This window comes from Oncorhynchus keta, chromosome 5, assembly GCF_023373465.1.
Source record: "Oncorhynchus keta strain PuntledgeMale-10-30-2019 chromosome 5, Oket_V2, whole genome shotgun sequence".
NCBI lineage: Eukaryota > Metazoa > Chordata > Actinopteri > Salmoniformes > Salmonidae > Oncorhynchus > Oncorhynchus keta.
The window spans coordinates 8,313,865-8,339,870 of record NC_068425.1 but is presented as its reverse complement, the minus strand read 5'-3'; the positions used below and the strand labels follow the sequence as shown (position 1 = coordinate 8,339,870).

The 26,006-nt window shown below is 41.5% G+C and overlaps 1 protein-coding gene across 9 annotated transcripts in view; it reads left to right on the top strand.

The window, feature by feature from the left end:
- Positions 1 to 24,775, top strand: part of LOC118384429 (homeobox protein Hox-B3a-like) — a 56,539-nt gene extending 31,764 nt beyond the window's left edge. For 3 of the 9 annotated variants that reach the window (XM_052518636.1, XM_052518635.1, XM_035770964.2), the window contains 3 exons: positions 15,451 to 15,517; positions 21,145 to 21,745; positions 22,500 to 24,775. In XM_052518636.1, coding sequence (XP_052374596.1) covers positions 21,253 to 21,745; positions 22,500 to 23,263 — 1,257 coding nt within the window. In that variant the 5' untranslated portion in view covers positions 15,451 to 15,517; positions 21,145 to 21,252 and the 3' untranslated portion in view covers positions 23,264 to 24,775. Of the gene's footprint in view, positions 1 to 6,595; positions 10,021 to 11,706; positions 13,548 to 13,817; positions 14,386 to 15,450; positions 15,518 to 17,067; positions 18,267 to 21,144; positions 21,746 to 22,499 lie in introns of those variants that run through there. The other 6 variants (XM_035770966.2, XM_035770968.2, XM_035770965.2 and 3 more) reach the window with 6 other exon arrangements.
- Positions 24,776 to 26,006: the final 1,231 nt, after the last annotated feature.

Sequence of the window (26,006 nt, the reverse complement as noted above, 5' to 3'; positions counted from 1 at the left end):
AATGACTTTTGTTTCGTTGGTATGCTTTGGTTGGAGTTTTATTGCTTTATAGCCCTTGCTTTCACAGCCGGGTAACAGGCGCGCATTTGTTGTGTTCGGGGGGAAGGCTAGGTAGGTTTTATGGTCGCTTTGATATAGTGTGGGGGCTTTTGGAGCCATGCTGTTGTGTATCCATGATCGGTGTGGAGGGTAGAAATGAAGTTGCGTTTTCCTGAGAATTTGTGCAACTGTTTACTTCTCTTGGGCTCCAAGCATCACCTCTGAAATGGTATTAACATGTCAGACGTCTCTCTCGCTCACCCTCTTCCTCTCTTGCTCTCTCTATTTGTTTCTTATTTCAATGGGCCTATGGTTTTAGTACATTATATATATGGATATGGGTGCGTAGCCTTTGTAATAGTCCTACACCCTCATGCATAATGTTGGCCTTTTGGAATGGACAGCATCCATGTCTTCAAAGCTTGACACTGCATTCTTCCAGGGTTAGGATATTTACATTATTAGAATATTGTCCTATAATTGGCCTATTTATATATTTTCGAATTTAATATACTTTTTTAGTGTTACCTGCAGTTAGATTTGAATATGAAGGCTAAGTTCTATCGTTTGTATACAGGTGCGTGAATGCAACAGAGGCCTGGCTATGAGTAGAGGATCAATTGGTCAACCCAAAAGAACGATTCATGGGGGGATACCGAGTGCTAGAAAATAATAATTTACTTCGAAATAAACGACTTGTAGCACATCCCTGCAGCGCTATTGCATTTGGTAGTTTGCTTAGATGAGCACGAATGCCTCAGAAGTGCATTCACTGCTGGTTGACTCATTCAAATCAATCTCTGTGGATATATATATAAAAAACAGTCAAAAGGTTTTGCTATGGCTTCTGCTCCCTCTGCAGGCCTGTGTGTCATGATGCGTGTTGAAGTAACCGAAACACATTGTAAAAATATAGGGACTGGTATCGAAGAGAGAGGCAGAGAGAAAAAAAAAATCGATGGGTGGAATTGACAACAGAATCGCCTGGCCGAGCGCGAGTTCAACCAGGGGACAGTCACAGACTGACCCTTGGTACCCCTTGACCCCTCGCAGACTGGACACCGCTCCATGTTACATTTCCAACAAAGACCCCGGGCGAGTTAGTCATAACACCGCGGCCAGGTCACTGTAACCTCGGGGCACGGTGCTATCTCGTCTCAGACACCCACGTAAACCAAACAGGGCCTTAAGAAAACAGACAGCGGTGCCCTTCACCAGAGCTATGGATCATTTTTTTCTTTCTCGTTCCCCTCAGATTCAGAAATATATAGGCTAAGCCTCTGGTTGCTTTCGGAGACGTTTGAGTTGTGTCTCACATCTCCTTGATAGGCCTCGCTATGAGTGAGACTGTACATTTCAGCAGCTTCAGCTTTACACAGGAAGTCATGGGGCTTAATACCCCCCACCCTCTTCCCCCAGATACGACTACTATATGGTATGCCAACGCCTTGTATCATGCTCCCTCAGTCCCTCTCCAGCCCCGCTCCCTCTCTCCTTGGCCCTAAAACTCTTCCAAGATTTGTTGGAAGCCTCTGCCGCTTGGCCCGGAGAGCTGTGGTGGTGTGGTGCCTGTTTCAGATCACACCGCTAATTGCGAAACAAATAGCCTCCGCGCATTGCTGAATTATTATTGTGGACAGCCATGGAGCGGAGGTCAGCGCCATGTAGTCACATAGATATATAGCTAACGCACGCGCACTTTGTGTGCAAAAGCTGGAAGCGTATTTTTTTTAAAGGAGACATTATTAAGTAAAGCAAAGCACCATTGTTACTGCTGCCAGCAACGACCGCCCTTCTAACCCACTGTCCACTAATACATAGTACAGTATAACGTTTTACTGTATTATATGTGTAGGGTGTTGTTTTGTGAACACTAATGCCTCAGCTTACATTCATTGTGCACAAATGTTAACTTGCACAAGCTACCTAGAATAGTGGTTGTTCTCTTTGGACTCTTTTCCCTTTTCATTGTGGACCCATGGGCTATTACTGAATGTGTGGCTCAATATGATGCTGTTTCATCATATAATCACCAAATGCGGAAGGTGAAAATAAAAGTAAAGTTCCATGTTACTATTTTAGCGAATAAGTTTTGGTTTCAAGGCTAGTAATGCATGATAATAATGGATAATGCAATGAATAATATCACTGCTCCTATCTAAAGCTTACCTCTAGCTGGCCTCTTTACTACTCTATTACTTAGCCTACTACTACTATTATTATTAGAGCCTGCTACTGCTACTACTAGCTGGTACTACTACTAGCTACTACTACTACTAGCTGTTACTACTTTAAGAATACTGATATTATTACAGCCTACTACTGCTACTACTAGCTACGACTATTACTAGCTGCTACTACTTTAAGAATACTGCTATTATTATAGCCTACTACTGCTACTACTACTTTAAGAATACTGATATCATTGTAGCCTACTACTGCTACTTTAATTATACTGCTAATGATAATAGCACAGACAGACAGACAGACAGACAGACAGACAGACAACACAGACAGTAAATACATACAAAGGCTACAGTACATACACTAACATTATCCATAATTCATCTTTATAATTATGATCGCAACGCCAATACCTTGATACCGTTCATCATGTAGGCCTACCTTCATGTTTTATCATATTTCAGACTGGCTTCCGTAGATTTAGTTTTCAGAAGCATACAGTATTGATTGAAACATACCTAAAATAACTTTAGTATAATGCCAGGTTATGTTACATACTGGCTGGATGCTGTCCTATGGAGTCCATGTCCTTCTCAGAATATATTTGAAAAAAGATTGTGTGTGTCCTGCCGGCTCTGACAGATTTACGATCCCCAATAAACGCCGGGATGTTGGGCTTCGTAAATCAATCTCTGCTTCCCCATATAAACCTAGCCTTTAGCAAAACGTTGTGTTTACATAGCAAAACTTCAGCTTTGATTTTCATGGACTGCTGTTTGATATTTTTGTAGATTTATTTTGATTGACTATTTATTACTATGATGATGATGATGATGATTATTATTATGATGTCTTCTGTAAGCAATAGTAACCCACATATAAGCAATTTTTTATTTACACTGTATTTCAATTGCTTTTTTTATGGACACTTCAGTTTTTATGTGCAGTTTTATTCAATTCTAGAGTGATTAGGTTAATCATTTACAAGGATAAGGCTTTTGGGTGTTCCCATCGATCACGGACTTTTCTTAGACCTTTTCTTGCAATGTACCCCCCTATTATTAGGCTATTATTAGGCCTATATAATCATCACTAGTATTCTCATTAAGCTATTGGTGTTGTTGTTGATGATATCAATATTATTATAACAATTAGGCTACACAATATGGTGCCATTTTTTGTGAGTAGTATTCGTTTGTTGTTCTTATTGTGGTAATCTTTGTTGCGATTGTATGGGCCTACTGTGATCAGTATAATTTATAGCCATCATTAATAGTGCTATCACCCCTGCAAATATTTGATTTCAATTATGTGTGAAATCTTTTGGAAGTCCTTGAAATGTGTTGTCAGTTTTGGATTTCTATGTTTCCCAGTCGTACCTTTGTGTCTCCCCTATTCTTTCATCGAAGAGAGCAAATCTACAATAATGATACAATAACGATTGATCTGATATGCACAATTGTATTGTTCTACCATCCGCATGTAGGCCTATATTGCGTGCATTGTTCACATTTCCCCCGACCGCAAATATTTCAAAGAACCTGCTGGGCAAAGATATAGCTGCAAAATAGCTTATCAACAGCGTTGATTTCTTTCCTAAATAGTTCTGGGTAATTACATTTGATATGAAACCCGTTTGTGCCTTTTTCCCTTCAAGCTGTTTCATTTCTTGTTTACGATGTTCCTGGGGAAAAGGGAAGCAGCTTCAGTGTTCTGTTGTTCTCTGGTACTCGCAGGCACAGCACCAAGTCCTGCTATTGTTTGACCTTCAGGATTCTCCTTTAGACATAGCTGCATGGGTTTGTTGGACACAGCCCCAGGTCTATTGTTCTGAGTGAGTGCAATGGCAGAGCACACCAAAGGATTGGTACCATTGTTGCTAAGTGCTTGCGGCAGGGTCTCTCCCCATACAACTCTCTCCTTTCTGCCGCGTGCTACCTGTCTTTTATTCGCTCCATAATGGTCCCTGTAAAAATGAATCACCCTCGTGCCACGGGCTTCCACCAAACTTGTTAATAATTAGATGGCTGCTATTTAGAGATCTCGTTGGCGCAGCTATGTGTGCCATCACTTCACAACTCCTATCGAAGTCATTCGAAAATAAGGATACCACAAAAAGGTAGTTGTTTTCTTTGATCTTTTAGCAATTTTGCGGTATTGAATCACCATCAGTAACGATAGTGTTATTATGAAATTGTCTGTGGGTGAAAGAGCGTATTCACCGATTTCATTTCTTCCAGAATGGCCAAAGATGTATTTAATTATTGTGTAAACAAAAGATTTGTGCAAACCAACAAGGGCTTCAACGAATAACACGACATCAATAAAATCAACAATAGACCAAGCAAACAAGTTAATACAACATTGGCTTTTAGTGTACGCCTTCTGTGCATAAATCTATATCTAAATAAGGATGGCTTGTTTTTAATCGAAATATCTTTCGATTCTTTCGACCCTTATCTCGAAATACATAAACAGGGGTGGTAAGGAATAAAGACCAAACGAACGCACCCAAGAGTTTCACTATCCTCCTCTATTCGTATCATGTCATCCCTCTCATATGGCCACTTACCACAAGTTCTTTCAGTAGCCTACATAGCACACACATAGCATAAGACGTATTTCTCCCTTTCACAAAGAGCTGTAGAGTAAACGGTGCAGGCCTATAGGCTAGTCTTTATTGTATATTTCTGTAAAAGATTTAAGTTAGAACGTGGGCTCTGGAGTGTTGGGTCAGAGTGGTCCGGGGAGCGTGCAAGGAGAGGTACCCCATCCCCTCCTGGTCACGTGATTCATTAAATAATTAATGCAGAGGTTGCAAAATAGATATGTATTCGTCAGGAATATCGCAGACATGGTCTCCTTGTGTCTGACGTGAAATTCAACTGTCCTTTTAAAAACAAGCCCTATAGCGGAGGGAAAAAAAGAGAGGGGAGAGACACACAGAGGCTGCAATAAAACAAATTTGGACGGGAGTCTCTCGTCGTGTGGACATTGTGAGTATAGCGGAAACGGGGACGCCACTTCCACGCAAGTGCATTGCTGCGCCGTTGGCTTACCCGAGTCAATGAATTATATGCCGTTTGTAATATTGTGGTAAATATGTCAAAAATACTAATCTTGCCGTACTTTGACATCATGCATGTGGTTGCACCCATCATCCCATCGTTTGACTTCAGCCTTGGTTACATGAACAATAGTAGCCTTTACATGTCATAGTACTGCACTGTGTTGCAATGCAATGATAGCGATGTATATATTTTAAAAGCAGCCGTATTACTATTCTCATCCGTCCCCCATCCCATCTCGGTCTTCCTCATGTCTGCATGTCTCTCTCTCCCTCTCTCTTCTTTTCAGCCAGCTACTTCGCTTGATTTATAGTGATATGTGTGTCAGCTGCAGCGGGCTGCCATTGTGTGTTTGTAAGGCAGTTGTGTTGTCTATGGCCGTCTCCACGATAAATCATTTCTCGGGGAAAATGATTGGCGAGTGATGATAAACTGGAATGAGGAAGAGATTCCTGGATCTTCGTTTCTCACTCTGGCTTTTTCGGTGCTTCTTGTCTCTCGCCGGTCGAGAAAAGCGTTTGCCTTTTTCACACTCCTCTCTCCCCCCCGCAGTTGATTATCGCGGGCGATTTACGGCAATGGATCAGCGACTAATATGAAGGCTAAGTAGCTGGAGGTTTTGAGTTACTGCATATGCGATTACCAATTAAGGGAAGATTTGTTTAAATTTGGCAAAACGGGAACGCCTCGTCGCCATGTGAATCTCATAAAAGCGCCACAGCTCGCCAGCATAGGCCTAGTCATAGCCAGGGGTGTAAATACCTGAGCTCCAGACGTTTTTCTGGACAAGATAGATAGACAACTTAATTGGAATTCAAACTTAGTAGGAGAAGAGTAGGCTATAATTCAGCTAGATGGGATGTGTTGTATAGAGAGGGGTGGCATGACGAGCATAGCTAAAGGGACTGAAGGATTAATTTTTAGAATATTTTCCGACATACTTTTTCGATACATTTTCTCTGGATTTTGTTCGACCATGAAATTATGCAACATTCGATAATTTATGTCTGTCAGTATGGTGGTGTTTAGCAAACAGAATATAGTATTTTATTATTATTTGGTGTACTATTGTGTCCATTATGCCATCGAATGTCTGCAGGCTGTGAGAATAGCACAGGCATCATTTTTATTGGTTGCGGTGGCATTTTTTCGGGGGGCATATGTTATTTTCTGGGCTAACCGTAGTCAATGTCGTATATGACGCGTTAACGTTATTTTGGTGTGGATATAAAATATGTGTATGCTGCATTGATGCCACTGAAAGAGAAAACTACAAAGACAGACAAAGACTGCAACAGTTTTCCATTTGAAAATGCTTTTACTCACATTTTGGTTTGAAAAAGGATGACATTACATATAATGAAATCAGTATGTTGTCGGACAATGATAATAGGCCTGATAATAACAATAATGATAATAATACATATCTATGATAGAGTGCCTCTTTTTTGTATTCATGAATACAAAAGCAGATTATAAATGTCATTACCATGGCTGGCTCCTTTCGCAATCCTCCCCTTCGCCTCGCGAGTGTAAACCTTTGTGTAACAAAATTAGAACAACTCTGTGGCTCCCATCAAATATTAATGGGCATAGCAGCGAGGGGCAGCACTTTTCAAAATGTCTATTCCAGCGGCGCTACTTGTTGTCGGGCGCTGTGTCAAAAACAATATTCCAGCTCATTTCGGTGGATGCTCAGGGGGCGATGAGAAGGGGACATTGTGCGTGTAAGAGATCACGGTTGCTCACTGAAACCGCCTCATGTCTGATTTCAATGACAGCCCAGCGTTGGAAAAAATTATTCCAAATGCCAGTCAGATGGGTAGCTAGGCTGGGTGCTCAGATTCTGGGTGGAAACAATTGTGCATCATCATAGTAAAAAAACGAACTATTAACATTACGCACAGCTCTAATACACGTAAATAGGCTACAACTAGATTAGCAGTAACACTTGTAAGTAACATGTAATGGTAGCAACAGTGGGTTATGAGGCTTCTATAATAGCATCAGTATAATACTATTGCAAATGTTCTATATGACCCTCCCTGCCTTAACTAGAGGTTGAAAGCTGAAAGTGGGCCCTTTGTTTGAATGGCTCTTCGGTTCGATTCTATAGCATAGGCTACTGCACTTCAAAACCTTTCAACAACCTGCAACTGATTCACGGCGTCCAGATTGTATATGTTTATCTTTATAGGGCTCTATGTGTGTATACAGTAAGTGTGTCGGATTATTGTTTATTATTTGTGTCCCAGACAAGGTCGTTAGAATCCCACCCATAAGAGACGAGGCAGCAAGAGCGCATCTTCCCGCTCAACAGCGTTGGGAACAATACAAATATATGGTAGCCATATTGAGCCCTTCTCTCACAAAAAGGCGCGACCCTCCAAGAATACACCATTCATAAGCATAGCCCCTTTTCTCCGGAATATTCTCTCGCTTACCTCAAAACTATTCGTTTTGTAGTGCTACAGCAAAAATCTCGAGATAATTGTATTTCCATCCGTTAACATACTAGTGTTTTGGAGGTAGCTTAAATTCGATTGTTGCACTTTGTTTTAACAATTATAAATGGACTACCACACTGCTTACTACACTCATTGTACTATAAAAACAATAATGGAACCTGTATGTAAAATAGCATGCATGGTACATAACACTGCAGGCGATAAAAGAGTCACTAGGACACGATACTTTTCCTGTGGACAAAGAACAAAAGACGTACTATTAATAATTAATTCACGCGTAAATAAGTAACACATGTATCCACCAAATAAAAGCCTGGGCAAGAGGGTCCACACAACACCATGGGATTGTTTTAATATATCCAAACAAGAGATAATTGTTCCATCTATATTTGCATTTTTTTCCCATTGTAAACAAATATCGAAAGCATTAGGTTAACTTTTACGCAATGGATATCTAACCATCTAACATATCTTGCACTTATCCAAATGCCTGTAAAACATAAGCGTAATATGTATCCTCTTTATTTCAGTCACATTGACCACCCTTAGCCATAATATTAAGCAGAAATGTAACATAATAGCTTACGAGTAGCCTAATACAATTTTGATATAATGTTACTGAATGACTTGCCCAAAAGCTACACAATAATTTAGCTCCCCAAACCATCTATTAAAAGCAGGTGAAAATACAGATAAAATATACATCTAGTGGTCAGTTTAGTCTTAAACTTGAGTCTTAAACTTGAGAAGAATAGCTGTTATTTCCCCCAAGTTATATTACTTCTACTATTATTATTATTATCACCCTTGTGAGTAGTCTATTTCAAACTCCTAATTCTGTTCAGAGGGCCAGGTAGGTATTGGTTGGCCAGGTAGGTATTTCCCCGGCCTTCAGTAATGCAGGAATGATTACCCCTTCGGAAATAAATCAATATGAAGCCCCGCGCTAATTTATAATGATCTGCAAGAGTAGCAATTCAAAGGCGCATGAAAAATGACCGGTGAAACCGTATCCAGAGGCTGCAAGGAGAATATTCACCCGGCTGAAGAGCTTGCAGGAGAGCGATAAGAGTACTAAGCCGGAAATGTTCAGAAGAAAGGCAAGGTTTTTCATGCAGGACTAAAAATAACTCGGATACTATCGTGGCACATTTGCATCAGCATAATTGAATTTCCCACTATTCGTGTGGGTATCTCTGCCTCCCTCTCCCTACATTCTATCTCCTCCTCTCTCCCCCTTTCTTTCTATCTATCCCTCTCTCTCTATTTATTTCTCTCTGTCACTGTGTGCGTGTGTGTGTGTTTGTGTGTGTTTGTCTGTGTGTGTTTCTTTGTGTTGTCTGAGCGTAGGCAGATAACACTCATACGCACAAAAGGATCGGCCAAGAAACAAAGCCAAGTGCATCCGACTTAGTCACAAATTCTAAAACGTAATAATCTACATTTACAAACATTAGTGCAATAAAAACAATCACAGAGTGAGAGCTTTTAAACACATCAAGATAGAGGTAATTTATTTTCATATCCCCTTACTAGCCCTCTGCTATGATGCAAGCCTATTTCATTCGTGAATAACATACTATCCGCTATCCGCCAACCATCCCCAGCCTAAAAATGATTTTAACTCTGACAAGAAAATGGCAGTATCGGAATGAGGTTGACCACGTTCACCCCTGCAGAAGCCCGCAGGTTGTAATCGCCATATGGCCCGCGTGTCGGCCTCGCAGCCGTGCAGTCAGATCCCTATTGGACAGAAGAACCCCTTTGCCTTCTCCACCCTGTGTGTCCTGTCAGTCCACTGGTTCAGTAGTTCACCTTGTCAATCCACCCCGCTCCATGCAAGTAGCTATAGGCGGAAAAAAGAGGCAGAGGGTAGAGGTGGAATCTATCGCCTGCTGCTGACTGCTAAGCCCGAAGGAATCGCATGCAGGGTTCGAAGAGTTCGGAAGTGCAAAGGGGGGCTCCGTGTTCGGGAGTGCTCGGGCTCGGAAGACCCGCTCGTGTTGATGGGTGCGCGCGCGCATGTGTTGTGAGCAGACCGTCCTGCTCGCTGTTGAGGATATATAGCATTCTAAAGCCGCCATGTAGATTCTCTTTTTTGTTTTGTTTAGTGGAGAGATATCATTACCAAATTACGCACAACGCATCCAAGGTCACCAAAAAGCAAAAAAACGATATATTCCAAGCGCGTCTACAATAGATAATCCCTCAAACGCTGGCCAAGCTTGGCTCGTCAGACCCAGAGAAGTGCTGGAAGTCAGGTAAGGTTTTCAGGCATCTACTGACGCCGGATGCTTGGGCTCTTCCCAATGTCCTATGCTCCTCTGTAGACAAGTCATTAATTATCCGTTGTGTGACCCATCTTTGGGTGTGCCTGAGCTCGCAAACTTTTGTGTTTTCGAACAGCCGAAGACAGATGCCTTCGAATAGGTAACCGAGGAGGGCTAAAGGGTGACTCGCTGCCCTCACTCTCTTTTCCCTCACCCTCTCTCCATTTTCTCCCTCTCAGTGCATTTCTTTACCTCTCCCTGACTGTCCCCCTGACTTCTTCTTCGTTCTACTTCTCTGTCAAGCATTAATATCTGGGCTCCCACACCCCTATTTAAAAGTTTACTCATTGCGTAAAGTGCGGTGCATCAAATGTTAAGAGAGGGGAGTGGGGGACTCGCGGTGTGGGGTGAGCCGTGAATGGATCTGATGGCTAGGTGTAAAAAGAAGATGCATGTGCTCCTGATTTATGACCGTGTGAAAGGATTGCTTACTCTAGCTGCTCCCAATTTACCCTCCGCTTTTTCTCTCTCCCCAGGAATCCCAATATACTATCAAGTCCATCACTACAGGCTCTCTTTGTTATTATTTTCAATATTGCTGTTTGTGGAACAACTGGTGCGCCACACAAACCAACAAATGGCATTTTAGGCTATGTAAATTAGCGCTATTAATTCTAACACGACCTGGAGGTTCATGGGATATTGAAAGATATTGTATTTCATACTATAACTGTTAACCTCTAGGCGTGTAAAATAGAAGATGTTCTAGTAAAATAGAAAATATTGACTTCAGAGGACCTCGAGAGCTCACTGATAAGAGTAAGATAGTCATTCATAGGCCCTCAGTGAGCCTACACCCACATTGCTAATTATGCTTCTCCCATGCATCTCGGTCTGTACATCTGCAAACACCAAATACTTTTTGTGTCGATTAAATATATTGTTTCTATTCTAAATGACCCATCCGTGAAATGTTGAGATATAGATAAAGGAATATGGCACACAACCTCACTAACAACATGTTCTAACGTTGCAAGAACATGAAAATAAACGGTGTAAGAGGACTTTGTACAGCAGGAGATGCAGTAAACGAAGCTATTACATGCAGATGTCAACTTTGCACAACGTTAAACCATTGTAAACCGATTATCTGCATCTGCCATTTTACAAGTACACATTGTAAACACATTATCTATGCAAACATGATCTAGACGACCCTCGAGATAAACACGAGCAAGAGGTCAGTGAAAAAGACATCTTCAAGGCACGTGGACTTGCAACTATATAGGAACCAATGATGCTACACGAACATTGTGCCAACTATAGCTTCTTTAACCCACAATAAGTAGCTGCGCGCAAAGGAAAACCTAACAAGACACCCACATATGTGGGACACCTGTGTTATTATTGTTGTTCTTTCTGGTTTAGAAATATATATATATATATTTCATTATTTGTGAACCTGTTTGACATTTTACTGCATTGTTAGGAGCTAATAACATACGCATTTCGCTGCACCCGCTATAACATCTAAACGGTGTACGCGACCAATACACGTTGATTTGATTTGAACATGGTCCATGGGTCATCTCACTACATGACGACCATTGTTTTGACAATACCATTATACTTCCATAAAATACATTTACCTCTATAGACCAAGTTTGTCTATAGGCTATAGATATATCAATCGGTAGTTAGATAGCTCGGTGGAAATCATGACCTGGCAGTTTGTGCGTCATGGTGGTGGAAAACTGAATGAAACCACAAAAGTCTAAGTGGCCATGATTTAATTGATTTTATCATACATCACTGACAATATAGGCAAGCTCCAATGGAAAAAGGGAAAGTAAAACTACTGTGTGTCAGTATATAATATCTGACAGCTTTGGACAGCATCCATGTGACCTTTATGCAAGTTATTTGCAATAATAGCATCTGCTTAATACGCCTTGGATCACGTTGCAACACAGTAATCATTAGCATCATCTATAAAGAACAAAAGGCGTAATGAAAATCTAAACTTTCAATTTAAGTCGTTTTTAGGTCCAGGTTCCCGTAAAGCCGACTATATTCAACCATTAATTACCGAACGCTTGGTCACGTTCCCCCTACCCCATCCTCACATGTCACATTGGTGAAGTTAGCACTTTTTAGTTCCCTGGAGCAGAAAGGGTACTGTGACCTATAAGGCCCCCAACCAACGGTCTCCAAGTCAGTGTCCTCTTTTGAATTCTCGGTTAAAGATTACCACCTAGAGCCCTTCTCTCATAAAGATTAACCCTGATCGCTCAATGAAACTAGCTGATGGAAGGGATTCCTTGTTGAGCATTTAGAACACGAAGATGTTCTATGTTCTGCAACCAAAAGCCAATATGCTGAAGTCCCTCGTATGCAGAGAGGTCAGTGGCACTGATGCCATAGAGCAAGGCATCCATTTCTTCCCTCCCCATTGGCACCTTTCTCTCTCCATTCGCACCTTCAACAAAGGAGGTGAACAAATTAAATAAACACTTAGTAAAATTAGCTAGAACGCCAGCATAAGAACTTAATCTAATGACATTCACTCTAAAAGCACAAAGAGCTAATCTGGCATAGACATATTTGGCCATATGTCTTATTCAAACACTAGCACACCACTTCGGAACTTGCGTAGGTCCTCTTTCACAATGACAACTAGCTCCACGGGGATCGATACAGACATAACGCTCAGGTCACCGGGCCTCAAATGGGAGTTTAATTGTAATCTGGAGATCTTTGGTAGAGGGCTATCTGCGTGGGTGTAAAACCAACCCCACTTGCTCCACCAGTCGCCCAGTGAGCAGTGCAGAAACCCCTTTTATCACCCAAAGATTGGAGGCAAGAGGCCTCGCATCCACACTGGTCTCGCTCACTAAGTCCGTGGTGTTGAAAATATCATGTCATCCGGCAGAATGGGAGAGAAAATAAGATGTGTCATGACTCTCCTCGTTTAGAACAATTTGTCGCTTGCCATTTGGGAAGCCAGTCGTTAGATCTCATTGCATTCGGCGAATGGACTCAATAAAAACGACACCCTCCCAGAGATTGGGAGAAAAATATAATTTTTGGGGTGGGGGTGCCATTCAACATGGGGCAAAAGTCAGAGAAGCAACCAATCCGGAAAAGGTGAAGGAAAATATATTTCTCCGTCGTTTTGGAGGCATCAAACAAGGGGAGAGTCGCCACAATTCTATCAAAACCAGAGTATGTTGACGTACGCGCATCACGTGAGCGCATGATACCAGGGCATTATTTTGGATTTGGAAAGGACCTTATTGTTGCTTGCTGGCTGTGTTTTCGCCCAGTCACTAACTCTGCTGTTAACAACTGCCTGGTAATTACACAAACAAATGGGATTTCGGCGTTTCGCTGACTTCCAGAAGCCAATGCGGCCTCTTTGAAAGCCTTGGACAGCAAGGCCCGGATTAATACATACATATAATACATTAAGAGAGGACTGCAAAGTAGACTTCTTCCGTTGATTGATCATTAATCTGGTGAGTTATTGCTCTTCAACGCAAAGGTCACTTGGAAAACCGAACGCCAATCCGTCACATCGAGACGTAGCCCCGCTGCATGCTTGTTAATTCCGCGTGTTTTGCACCCAGCTCGTATTCATAAACATGTTGAAGTTGTGATGGTGGAGAACCGTTTTGTCGGTAAACGAATGGCTACGGAGGGTGTGAGGGAACCATGGCCAGACGCAGGCTGGTGAACGGACAGCTAACGGAGTGTTGGAGGGGGGGGGGTAATAAAGTTGGACAGAAACTGTTTGTGTACCAGGGCTCTAGTGTGGAGCTACAGGGCTGTGATCATTGGCATATATTTCATAGAAATTTTCCAAGCAGGCAGCATTCCCGTTCCCCCTTAATGCCCGTGCATCCACTTAATATGCATTTTGATAAATTATTCAGGAGCCCTTTGTTGCAACCCGTGCAGAATCGAACCAGCCAAATCCCTATGTTGTTTATCTCCGTTATTCCAATAGCCCTTTGCACATGCCAGGCTTTTTGGATGTTGTTCGTTGAATTAGTGCTTGGTTAGTCGTCATTTCTTCTGAATTTCCTCGCTCCCTGGCTTCTTTCAACATTTTTCCACCCCAAAAAAATTGGCTCATCAGCTCTTCTGCTTGTGGCTGCCTCCTCCCTTTGTTCTGAGCGTGCAGCGTTGCTAGCTGCGGGGGCTGTAGCACCCTGCACTTTGTAGGTAACTTTACGTTAGTCCAGTAGGGCTCCGGGTCGAGCGAGCTATCGGTGCCGAAAATCTTCAAAACTACCAGGGTAGCAGTGGAGTAAAAACCGGGGCAACAGGGATGGAAGCGAGCCAATGCTGTGCGTGAGTGCGGGGATGCAATAAATAACTTTATATCGCTATAGGCCGCAAAGTCGGGGAGGTCGGGGAATCCTCGTTTTGATTTATGTGTTTGGGGTAGCTGTCAGGAGCCGGCGAACGAGAGCGTCCAACGTTTTTATTCCACTTTTAATAAGAGCTACTATGCAGACCATCATGGCCATTTGATTTCATTTCTGCTCCGGCCCTGTCTCTGGATAAAGCCCTTTTCTGTCTACTTTTACTCTGAAACTGGATATAGTGCTACATTTACCTAGACTTTGGGATTATTTTCCCAGAATGTTGGGGCTTTTATTTACGGTGTTTCTCAGTGGGCGCTACACTTTCGTTTATTTTCGATTTCATTCGTTGAGCTGTTCCGTTTATTGGGACTTTGTAAGATATTTCTCACCTTCATAGCTATCTATATTATAATAATTATATTTTTTCCCCTTATTATTGTGTTTATTATTTTCCGTATTATTAGCCTGTGGATATTATTGTTGTTGTTCTTATTAGGCTATTAGAATATGATTGTCATTAGAACATCCCTACTGCCTTGATTGCTAAATTAATAATAATGAGTCAATGTCAACATAGCAACAACTAGCCTACTATTATAGATGATTATAATATGATTACATCAATATCCACACAATTACTTTTATATGTATTAACATTGCGGGAACATTTTTGTTTATTTATTCAACATGAACCTCACTGTCGTGTGGATTGATTGACTTGCTCCAGATGTAGGCCTACTACGCGAGAATACGGAACCTCAAAAATAAATAATGAGAAATATGATATGCAATCTGATAGATAATTGAAATCAATACAATGGGCTCATGAGAACACACTGGATTCTATCCTTTGGCTTTGCATTTATTCCGTGATTCCATGGGAATAATTTAAGGTTAACGATATCTGTCACCTGTGGTAAACTCTCAGGTTGCCCGTGTGTTCGATTTGTAGACAAGAGGTCATATGTAGGCTGTGGGATGTAGGCTGTATTGGATTTTTTTATGACCTCCTTTGATTGCATCTTTCTATTTTTCCCCTCCTCTGCAGTTCCCTCAAGCCTTTAGGAAGCTGTATTCTTGCATAAAATCCAGTGATAAGAAGCAACATAATCTCGGTAAGTCACCCTATGACAAGTATATACACATTGCAAATGATTATTTGCTCGTTATTATGAATATGAATGAAAAACGGATGTGCGATTGAATCTCTTCGATGGATATTTTCATTGTCCCATTGAAATGATATTTTTGAACATAAGAAAACATACTTTTACATATTTGAAAATAAATATGTTTTTATTGGAATGAAGTATGCATACATCGCATACATTCAACAATGATGATTTAGTCTGCATATGACATTCACATAATCGGTAAACATTTCCTATGTCAAGAGTGTTTATTCTAATATTCTCTAGTATGGCATGCATGTAGCCTGTGAAAATGGCTTGTGATATATTTTTTGAGGCGTTGGAATATAAGTATGAGCTTTTAAATTGAGCTTAAAAAAAAAACAAAAAAACATCTCATGCATAAAGCACCACAGATGAATCAAAATCATTGTCAAAATGGTGGTGCATGTGTGTGTGTCCTTGTGTGTGCTTGCGCTCTCTTCTTTCGATGAGTCAATGAATGCCATAGTGTAATATCTGGAGAGAAAAAAACATTGTGTATGATGAAAGTATGGGCGTGTAGCGTTATGTAGATTAGCCATGCAATAAAGTCGTAGGGTAACTCACATAGTCAAATAGGCACAGAGGTGGCAATGTCCTATTGTCCAAAATAGAAAACGAACACTTTCAATATATATAATAACTAGATAGGCTATGTCTTTCAATGTAAGTGGTATGTCATATGAATACAGTAGACAATTGCTCAACCATTTCCAATTAAATATATTCACACTCAATGGCGTATTCAGCACACAATCACAAGCATTTACTTTTGGAAAGAAAACAATACACAACATTCAAAACACTTTCCACCTAAAAAGCTTTCCTTCTCATTAACAAAATATGAAATCCACAACGAAATGTCTCATTGGAGTTTGTAGTCTCTTTATGTAATATGTTGGTTGCAATGCAGGAAAAAATGAAAACCTTGGACCCCCAAATCTGTCCATATATTCCACCGTTGAAATAGTATATCCATGACTTAGTCAACTCCAATATATTAGGAAGACTGATGCATCTCTTGTCATCCTATGAAAATAACGAAAATACTCTTCCTCAATATTCTAACAAGCACTGGCATGTTGTAATCCCAAAAATCAAGTTGGTATAGACTCTTCTTTTCCCGGTATGTGCTTAGTCGTGGAAAAAATACCAGTTGTAAATAGAAAAATACTGGAGTGTTTGGGTTTTGTCCATTTAGCAGTAGTTGCAAATCGAGAACAATGTCAGTCAGATAAAGTTGCAGACACCTACATTTTTGTCTCCTACCTTCTTCCTACACGGTTGGTGATCCTCTCTATTCAAGTTCCCACACGAAATGCATCTTTTTAAAGTAGCTGTTTACAGCTAGTACTGTGTGGTAGAAGTCATAAATCTTACGTAGCCATAAACGAAGGGGGTAGTGTCCTGAATAATAAAAAATAGAGAGAGAGGGAGAGAGAGGGAGGGAGAGCTAGTGAAGAGAGAATATAAAACCTGTAAAACACCTTCGCCTTCGTGTTTTCGTGTTTTCATTTCTCATCGTTTCCTTCTCAGTTTTTCTTCTTGTTGATTTACTTTTCTCTTTCCGTTGGGTGTTAAAGTCCAACATAGCCTACAGTAAAAACACAGGAAGCCCTTTCTTCTATTTTTAACATGGACTCGCTATCGACGTTTTTCTAAGAAGTTTGTGTGGCACCGGCTCGTCCTAGCTGTTAAATACCACAGATTCTCTCTTCTTTTTCCCCTTTTACTGATTTGTTTTTACACCCCTCCCTTGTTTTTCAAGTGCGCCTGTTGTCTGTTCCCGGAGCCCCCCACCAGCCTCCCTTTTTCATTTTGTCCATTTGTTATTACACTAGTTGTGTGTGTTGGGAGAGATGTGTTGAAACATTAACAATACAGGGAGAATTCGGTTTCTGCCGCGAGCCAAGCGGGAGCCGGCTGTGGAAACCCACTTCCTGGTAATTTAATATAGGCTACACCAGTGGAGGGAAAAACACAGAGTCTCCTCTCATATACTTAACAATATTACCCTGGCTTGACACCTAACCAGGAAACACGTGAATCATCAAAAAGTAGTAGCGCTGTCTCTCCGCTTGTAGGCCCCTGTCCTGTCCAGCACGTCTGCAATTAGCATAATTTTTCACTGGTGACGTTGTTTGATGGGGATTAACAGCCGCGACTGGCGCTCCAAATCAACCCCGCTATATCCGAATAGCTGCACCAAGGCCTTGTGTTGACAATACAATAACCCACCGAAAGAGCTACGAGGAGCGAGAATAACCACGGAGAGAAACACACGCATGGGGGGAAATGCATTGGGGTTATTTCGCGGCGAGCCGCGGCTCTGCTCGGATTATGATGTTAAGGTTTGCGCTGTGAGAGAAAGGGAAATCTGAGGCCATTGTTATCAGCGAGCAGGGCGTACCAGTCGACAGGGCAGCCAGGCACTTGCTGCCTGTCCATTCGCAGCCCCCTAGCATTCCTCAGATCTTTCATGCCAGACCGTCTCCCCCCTTCCCAAGCCGAGGGGATCCGTGCAGGAGCGCCCGGACTCAGGCTCGGGGCAGCAGTCCTCGAGATACCGGCGGATTTACATTCGCTGCGAGTTTTTGAAGGGAAGTGGAGAGCTCTCGTTTTATTGATTGCATCGAGGCCGAATGTGAAAAATATATGATGCCTGCCCGTGCTTCCTTCGTCAGAGGCTAAGGTAAGCTGGTCTGAAATAGGCTATCAGTTTGTGAATGGCGGAGAGTGTGTCCCGGTGATTTATGACCATATGACTCCAATCGCGGTTCAAGAAGAGTTCACAATGCTTTAAGCTTCCTTCCACGCCGTATACCCCCCCCCCCCCCTTTTTCCCTTTAGAATTTCTCTCCAACAGATTCATTTTCCCCTCTTATATTTATTTAAAAAGCAACGGGGAAATATTTTTTGGGCTATCTGTTTTCGTGGGCTTTGATGTTCAGACATGGGTACGCGTTTATTTTCAGCTAGTACCGAGGCATGGATCCCCATGTTATTGGACTGCCGTGCTAAACTAATCTCCATTTTTATTCTCTGGCCATCTTTCTAAATGTTTTGATAAGGTGTTTTTCGTTTGACGTGCCATTCAGACGTCCAATGCCTATTGTTTTTAATTGAACGAAGGCAAGGAGCGAATGAAGACGGCTCGACATGAGAGACCATTGCACTACTCATTTGTTGTTTTGATGCAATAATTGCCATTTCTCAATCTGTAAATGGGCTAACACATGTCTCGATACATAATGTCTTTATGTGTGTGTATTACAGGCGCCATTTGTAATTTTATCCATGCTAAACTACAAATTGGACATCCAAACTGGTGTCCAGCTCGTCTCCATGTTGTTGTTGACGTCCTTGTATGGGATCGCTTTTTATCCAGCCCCCATTCGCTCTGGACCCCATAATTGTATTAGAGCGAATCTATAGGAAAGTTAGTTATTGTGTTAGTGTTACAAGCAGGCCAGGATATTACGTGTTCCATTTAATGGCATTGCGATATGATTTAATATCTATTATACCCGTAGCCACCCCCCCCTCCTTCTTTCTCTCGATCTCTCCCTCGAACAATTCCTTAGAGAAAATAATTAGGATTGCAGCCGTCTACTGGAAAGATAAATGAGCGACATTTGTGACGTGGTGAGAGTTGGTGTCCTAAAGCTGTAGCCCAGGATCCCCTTCCTTCTCTCATCTCATTTAGCCTATTCCTTACCTCTTACACATATTTTTTATTCAAATTGGAGAATGTCTCCATATTCCATTTTGTTCGTGGTTTTAGTGGGTATGCCTATATTATTAGGATGAGCTATACGTCTCACAAAGGATATACATAAAATACGATTCATTATGTATTTATGAACACAAGCTTTGTATTTTCTTGGAATAGCATGTGTAAGAATGATCTTGTTTTTATGGATCGTTGATTTTAGCCTTAAAAACGTGTATAATGGTTATTCTTTGGATTATTCAGATTGTCTTTTTTATTTTTAGGCAATAGTATTGTTTATTGTTGTCCAGGGATTTTCTAGTGATTATATCATTTCAATTTCCGTCTACCATTTATGTAATTGTAGGCTATTGGGTCATTTATAATAGATATTAATAGGCAATAACATAAAATATGTCAATATTATTATGTAAAAAGACTAATAATAGAACAATTTCATTGATATAACTATATTCACTGTTAGATTATTTGGTGGAATTTGCCATCAGAGTACCAAGTGTAACCACAAACACAAAGCATGTGTTTTTGTTTTGACTTATATGTAAGTGAACCTGCTAGTTGGCTTTCCAACTGAAAGCTGCCTACTACAACAAAAAATACTATTCCTCAAAGCTTCCATGGTCTTTTCAAATCTATTTTCCAACGTTTTATCTCGGTTGTCAAGCGTCCAAACGAAATTAATCCCAGGTGCATTATGGTGCTTGGCAGGGGACACGCACACTGCCCTCTTGGCCACCCCAGCAGTTAGCACATATAAGGTCTCAAGCTTTTTTTAGCGCTTTAGTCCTCTTTTGCCGAGCGACCGTTATGAATCAAACTCGCCTGAAGCTTCCGGGACGCTCTCTCGTTCTCCTTCTATGGGGACCTGCAACAACGTTCACAACGGAGTCTCAGGTGCCGTTTTTTTCTGGGTTTTAATGTTGCCCAAATACAATGTTGTGTAACCTGAGAAAACCTGGCAGGAAATGGAGCTAAGAGCGACATATGCACTGATTTCCCCCCAACAAAATTGTAAAGGCCCATTCCTAGCTTTCTGTACAGGCTAGATAGCATTTTACAGACAGCATTTTAAGATGTTTTTTTTCCAAACATCCCTAATTGTATATTGCTCGTTTTCATTCATGAAGACAAACGAGAATACAAGCCATTATATAGCCTAGCTTGTTTTTAACACCGAAATGCACCTTCTTTACTTACGTTTCTGTCTTTATCTTTCAATTGTGCAAATAAATAAGACTTTTCTATTACAACCACAACACAAGACATGTTAGGATAGTATTTTAATATAAACAATCTTCCGTATGAAAACGAACACATCGCTCAATCGCAATTCAAACTACTTTCAATGTATGAAAAAAGAATGATAACAAAAACACGTTTTATTATCTTAGAAATAACAAAGGCCAACGCTGAAACATTATTAAAAATGTTAGATTGTGAAAATCCGGACAATATGCACAAGTAATGGGATATACCTACCCAAATAATGCAATCACCACATATTTGTGAGGTTATATTCGTTATTTATTCATGGTCAACATCTTGAAGACAATCGTGTCCGTGCTCCCATGTGCGAGTGCAGAGTGACTGCCTGGATGTTGTTTGTGTTCAGTTGTGTGTATGTGTGTGTTTGAGAGAAGGAGAAAGAGAGAGAGAGAGATGGGAGAGGGGGAGTGCTGCTCATAGTGAGATAGAGTAGGCCCAGTGCACTGTGGCCTGACATGGCATCTGCAAGCCGTGTTGTGGGAAAGCGCTATTCATGTCATGGCGCCTTTCAGCGGCAGAAGATGGATTTATTTTGCGCCTCTCTTATTATGTGCTTCTTATAACCTTTCAGGTCAGCTTCCAAGAGGCCTTTGGAAAGAGACCGTCACGTGACATCTGGTGCCAATGTTCTTCCAGAAGGTCATCAGGACCCTGGTAGCCGGTAACTCCACTTTTGGAAATGCAGAAAACGACCTACTACGACAACTCGACGCTTTTCGGAGGTTACTCGTACCAAGGGGCCAACGGCTTTGGCTATGATGCTCCTCAAACGGCCTTCCAGTCCGCGGCTCACCTCGAAAGCGACTACCAGAGGTCCGCCTGCTCGCTGCAGTCCCTCGGTGGCAACAGCGCTCCTCCCCAGCAGCATGCCAAGACGAAAGAGCTGAATGGCAGCTGCATGCGGCCCAGCCTGCCACCTGAACACCAACCACCACCCCAGGTGTCCCCTCCGGTCAACCCCGCCAACGCCACCAGCAGCAGTGCCACCGCCACCAGCAGCAGTGCCACCGCGCAGCAGCCGGGAGGCAGCGGTGGGGCCGCCAAATCAGCGCCCAAGACGTACACTCTGTCCACCAACCCCACCCTCAACAAGCAGATATTCCCCTGGATGAAAGAGTCGAGGCAGAATACTAAGCAAAAAAACAGCTCTCCAAGCGCAAGTTCAGCTAACGGTGTGTGCCCCGCTCCCCCCTCCCCAATGCCCGTTACCCGTTATATACACATTCAAAGCTGGATAGCTTAACTACAACACAGTTACAATACATAATCATGGATTTGTATCTAATGACCTAACTTATTATTTATATATTTAAAGCCTGATTTTTTCCCCCGAGTTAGGTCGTTAGGAAAAGCCCTCTAGTTATAATCACATTCATTTGGTAACTGAGACCTCTATTAATTGGAGAAAAAAAATAGAAGCAGTCATTCTCTTTATTGATGAGCATTTGAAACAATTGCATTAGAACATGGAAGTGTTTGGCATATACTGTGTATCTTTCATCAGACAGATATGATACGTTTGGAATCCGAATGTTCTTGTTTATTTGTAGATAAGAGGAATGCTTAATCTAAACTGTAGGTGGTCAAATATGATTGATATGAACATATTGACACACAAACACAGACACCAATTTATGTACATTCATTGAACCTCAGATATGTGTGACACAATTCAAGTGAAAACAGTTAACGTGCAGCTCCTTCAAATATAGTAGGCTACAGTTCTGGCTGTGGGCTTTGTCTATGATGCAATTTACGTACATGGTCAATGTAGGGTCTCGAATCTCTTAATAAATGACAAAGTTAGGAAGTGTTGACAACTCATATCTAGGGGATACGTTTCGTTTCCTGGCCTCTGCTTTATTAGGAAATGATGCATTCAATTTCCGTGTGTAGTAATTATGTTTTATTTCATTCCCACCCCAGCAGAGAGCAGCGGAGGTGAAAAAAGCCCCCCGGGTTCCGCAGCCTCCAAGAGAGCGCGCACCGCATACACGAGCGCGCAGCTGGTGGAGCTAGAAAAGGAGTTCCATTTCAACCGTTACCTGTGTAGGCCTCGCCGCGTGGAAATGGCCAACTTGCTCAACCTCAGCGAGCGCCAGATCAAGATTTGGTTCCAGAACCGGCGTATGAAGTACAAAAAGGATCAGAAATGTAAAGGGCTGGGCTCATCATCAGGGGGGCCCTCTCCAACCGGAAGCCCACCCCTACCCATGCAGTCCTCAGCTGGCTTCATGAACTCCATGCATTCAATGGCAGGCAACTACGATGCCCCCTCCCCGCCATCTTTTAACAAGTCCCATCAAAACGCATATGCCATGTCCTCAGCCTACCAAAACCCCATGAAAAACTGCCCCTCCCAACAGAAGTATGCCAACACAGCACCAGAATACGACCCGCACGGGCTACAGGGTAACAGTGGCAATTATGGGACTCCCAACATGCAGGTCAGCCCCGTGTATGTGGGAGGAAACTACGTGGAGTCGATGCCCACCTCTGGGCCGTCCATGTACGGCCTCAATCATCTACCACACCACCAGGCTGGGAACATGGACTACAACGGTGCCACGCAGATGTCAGCAAGCCAACACCACGGACCGTGCGACCCCCACCCGACATACACGGAGTTGGCAGCGCACCATCCTTCTCAGGGTAGAATCCAGGAAGCTCCCAAGTTAACTCATCTGTAGTAGCAGGTTTGGGAGAAAAAACTAAATGACAACTACAAATAACTAACCCATGGGACGCTGCAATGGGGTTGAACAAAAAATATGATCCAGTGGTTTCTTGCCATGGCCAAAAAAGTATTGTCTGTTGTCTTTATCATTGTGTGTATTAGTAACATTCACTTGAATTTGCGTTTTGATTAACAGTTTATTTCCTTGAATATGGAGCCCTCCCTCGAATACAAGTAATTAAACAGTAATAGTTGGGCTTAATGGACAGCTAACAAGGTGGGAAATGTATTACTGTCAGACCTTTTTGACTCGATGGAACACATGTTATGTCAACGAGGAATAATGCTTAGCCTGATTCCCTGCAGTCAGCACAAATGGCTAAGCTTTACTGACATCAATATGCATTCTTCAATTGGTGCAAGCAAACCACTGGATTGTTTTAGATTACTTCCCTTATTCATATTACCTCTCTTTGGAAATGTCTCACTAACCCACTGTCCAGTGACACTTTTTTTTACATGTCCTCGCCAAACATTGTGGCTTCAAGGGAAGTGCCCCTTCAGCATCCCACAGATGCATAGTAGACCTACACCCCCACTGGGTTTATGGTGTTTGGGTTCACATTGCTATGCTATGCTAGCTAACATCCATAACCAAACAAACACACACACTAGGACATAAAATAGATATTTGTTATGTTGTTATATCATCGTCACAGGGTAAAAAGGAGTTGAGAACTCTTTTGAAAACTATGATAGGCTCATTGCCCGCTCCTCCCCCTCTCTCCCTTCCTTCCTACTCTCGCTCTCTTTTCTATCACTCCCTACTCTCGCTCTCCCTACTCTCTCTCACTTTCTCTCTTTCAATCGATAGGGTTCACTTACATTAGCCAAGACTAATGCGAAAGGCTCACATTTTCTCATGTCTTGACTTAACGTGGAAACAGGGTATATTTGAACAAAATGCATGTCCGGGAACCAAGCTGAAGTGTAGGTTTACACTAAAGCTTTCTCGTCTGGGCATCATTGTTGCACTTAGAGTTTACATTTTGATGGTTAAGGAAAAAATACATCTTATTTCGGAAACGGAAGACCTCCAATCAGCGTCTTTCTCAATGTATGTTCAAGTGAACATTCATAAATATATATTTATTTGTTATAGCCAGATTAAATACTTTCTTTTTGTATTATTTATCCCCCATGTATTTATATCAAGAAAAAAAATGTAATTTTTTAGTATTTACCTGTTATAAAGACGTTGTGTTCTTGTTATTGTAAGGAAATAATTTTTAGTTATTGTATTTTAGAAATAAATAGTTTAATGTTACCCTTGTACATAAATAATGTCTTGACTTGTACAGGGGACGCGAGGACGGAATCAGACCGTTCCTGCATAGTCGAGAATTAGAAGAAATATAGCTAAACCCTTTTGGAGAACTTCCTTTGTCCTTTGTAGCTCCTTTTATTTCATTGTTAAGAGTTGTCTGTTGAACAATTCTTTAATAAAATGTTATGTTATTCAGTTCTATCTGGTCATTTCAAGTTTTCACCTGAGGCAAAACGAGGGCCATACTTTTAAAGTTGTTAAAAAACGCAGAGCTATTCATTCGTATAGTAGACATGTGCACAAACTCTATTGCTCCCTCGCTGGCTCTATTCCCCTCTCTCTCTTTCAACGGCACACACGCACGCACACGCGCACGCACGCACGCACGCACACACACACACACACACACACACACACACACACACACACACACACACACACACACACACACACACACACACACGCACACAGCTTCTTGGGAGCATCTTTCCTCGTGCTATAGTGCCAGACCACTGAAAGAGCCCTCGGGTATGCGCTTGGGTTGGTCACGTGGTCCAAGGCAACACAATCTTTGCCAAATAGTTTAGTACATAATTTACACATAGATCGCCTCATATCCCGAATCCTATTTTAACGAGAGTAGGACTACTGTATGAAGACAATCAAAGTATAGAAAATAACATTTATTTGAATAGAAATCAACATTTATTTGCAAATAAGCAGATCATAGATGTTGGAATATGCCTATACCTAAATCTAAGAAAATATAGTCTAATAGCTTGGATTGCTACCGAAAATACTCATTATCGTTGAAAATGCAATTAAGTTCCCTTTCAGATGCTGTTAAATATTGAAAGGCAACCATCAAGACTAATACCCTTGCTAAAACTAACTTCAACTGAGGAAGTTGATTAATATAGCAGTACTAACACAAATAACACTAACAGAATAGTAATAATAATTAGTAATACAATACACGGTTTATGCTATGCTTCTACTTCGAAACACATTTGCCTTGTCTTAAACTGATCAAATCAACTTACACCTAATTGTTAATGTGTGAAAACACTCATCACCCAACATGAATAATAAAAGACAACATATAGCCTAGCTAATAGTCTGTTTAACAGTAGTTGGAAGAGAAGAGTCGTTTTTCGAATTGTTTGCTTAGCTGTAAAAAAAATATATATAAAAAAAACAGTAAATAGAGCACACTCCCACCACACTCCAAATATGAAAGAGCAGATTCCCAATAAATAAATAAACAAATAACGTTGCAAGTCCATGTTCCGTCAAGCATTAAGATTTTTGTGGCACAAACAAACCACATGTAAAAACGCAGAGCTTCTCAAAACATAAAAAGTCCAAACAAATAGGAATAAAAAATAGGAATACAATTCCTGATGGTGAGAAATACTCCCCAGTTGTC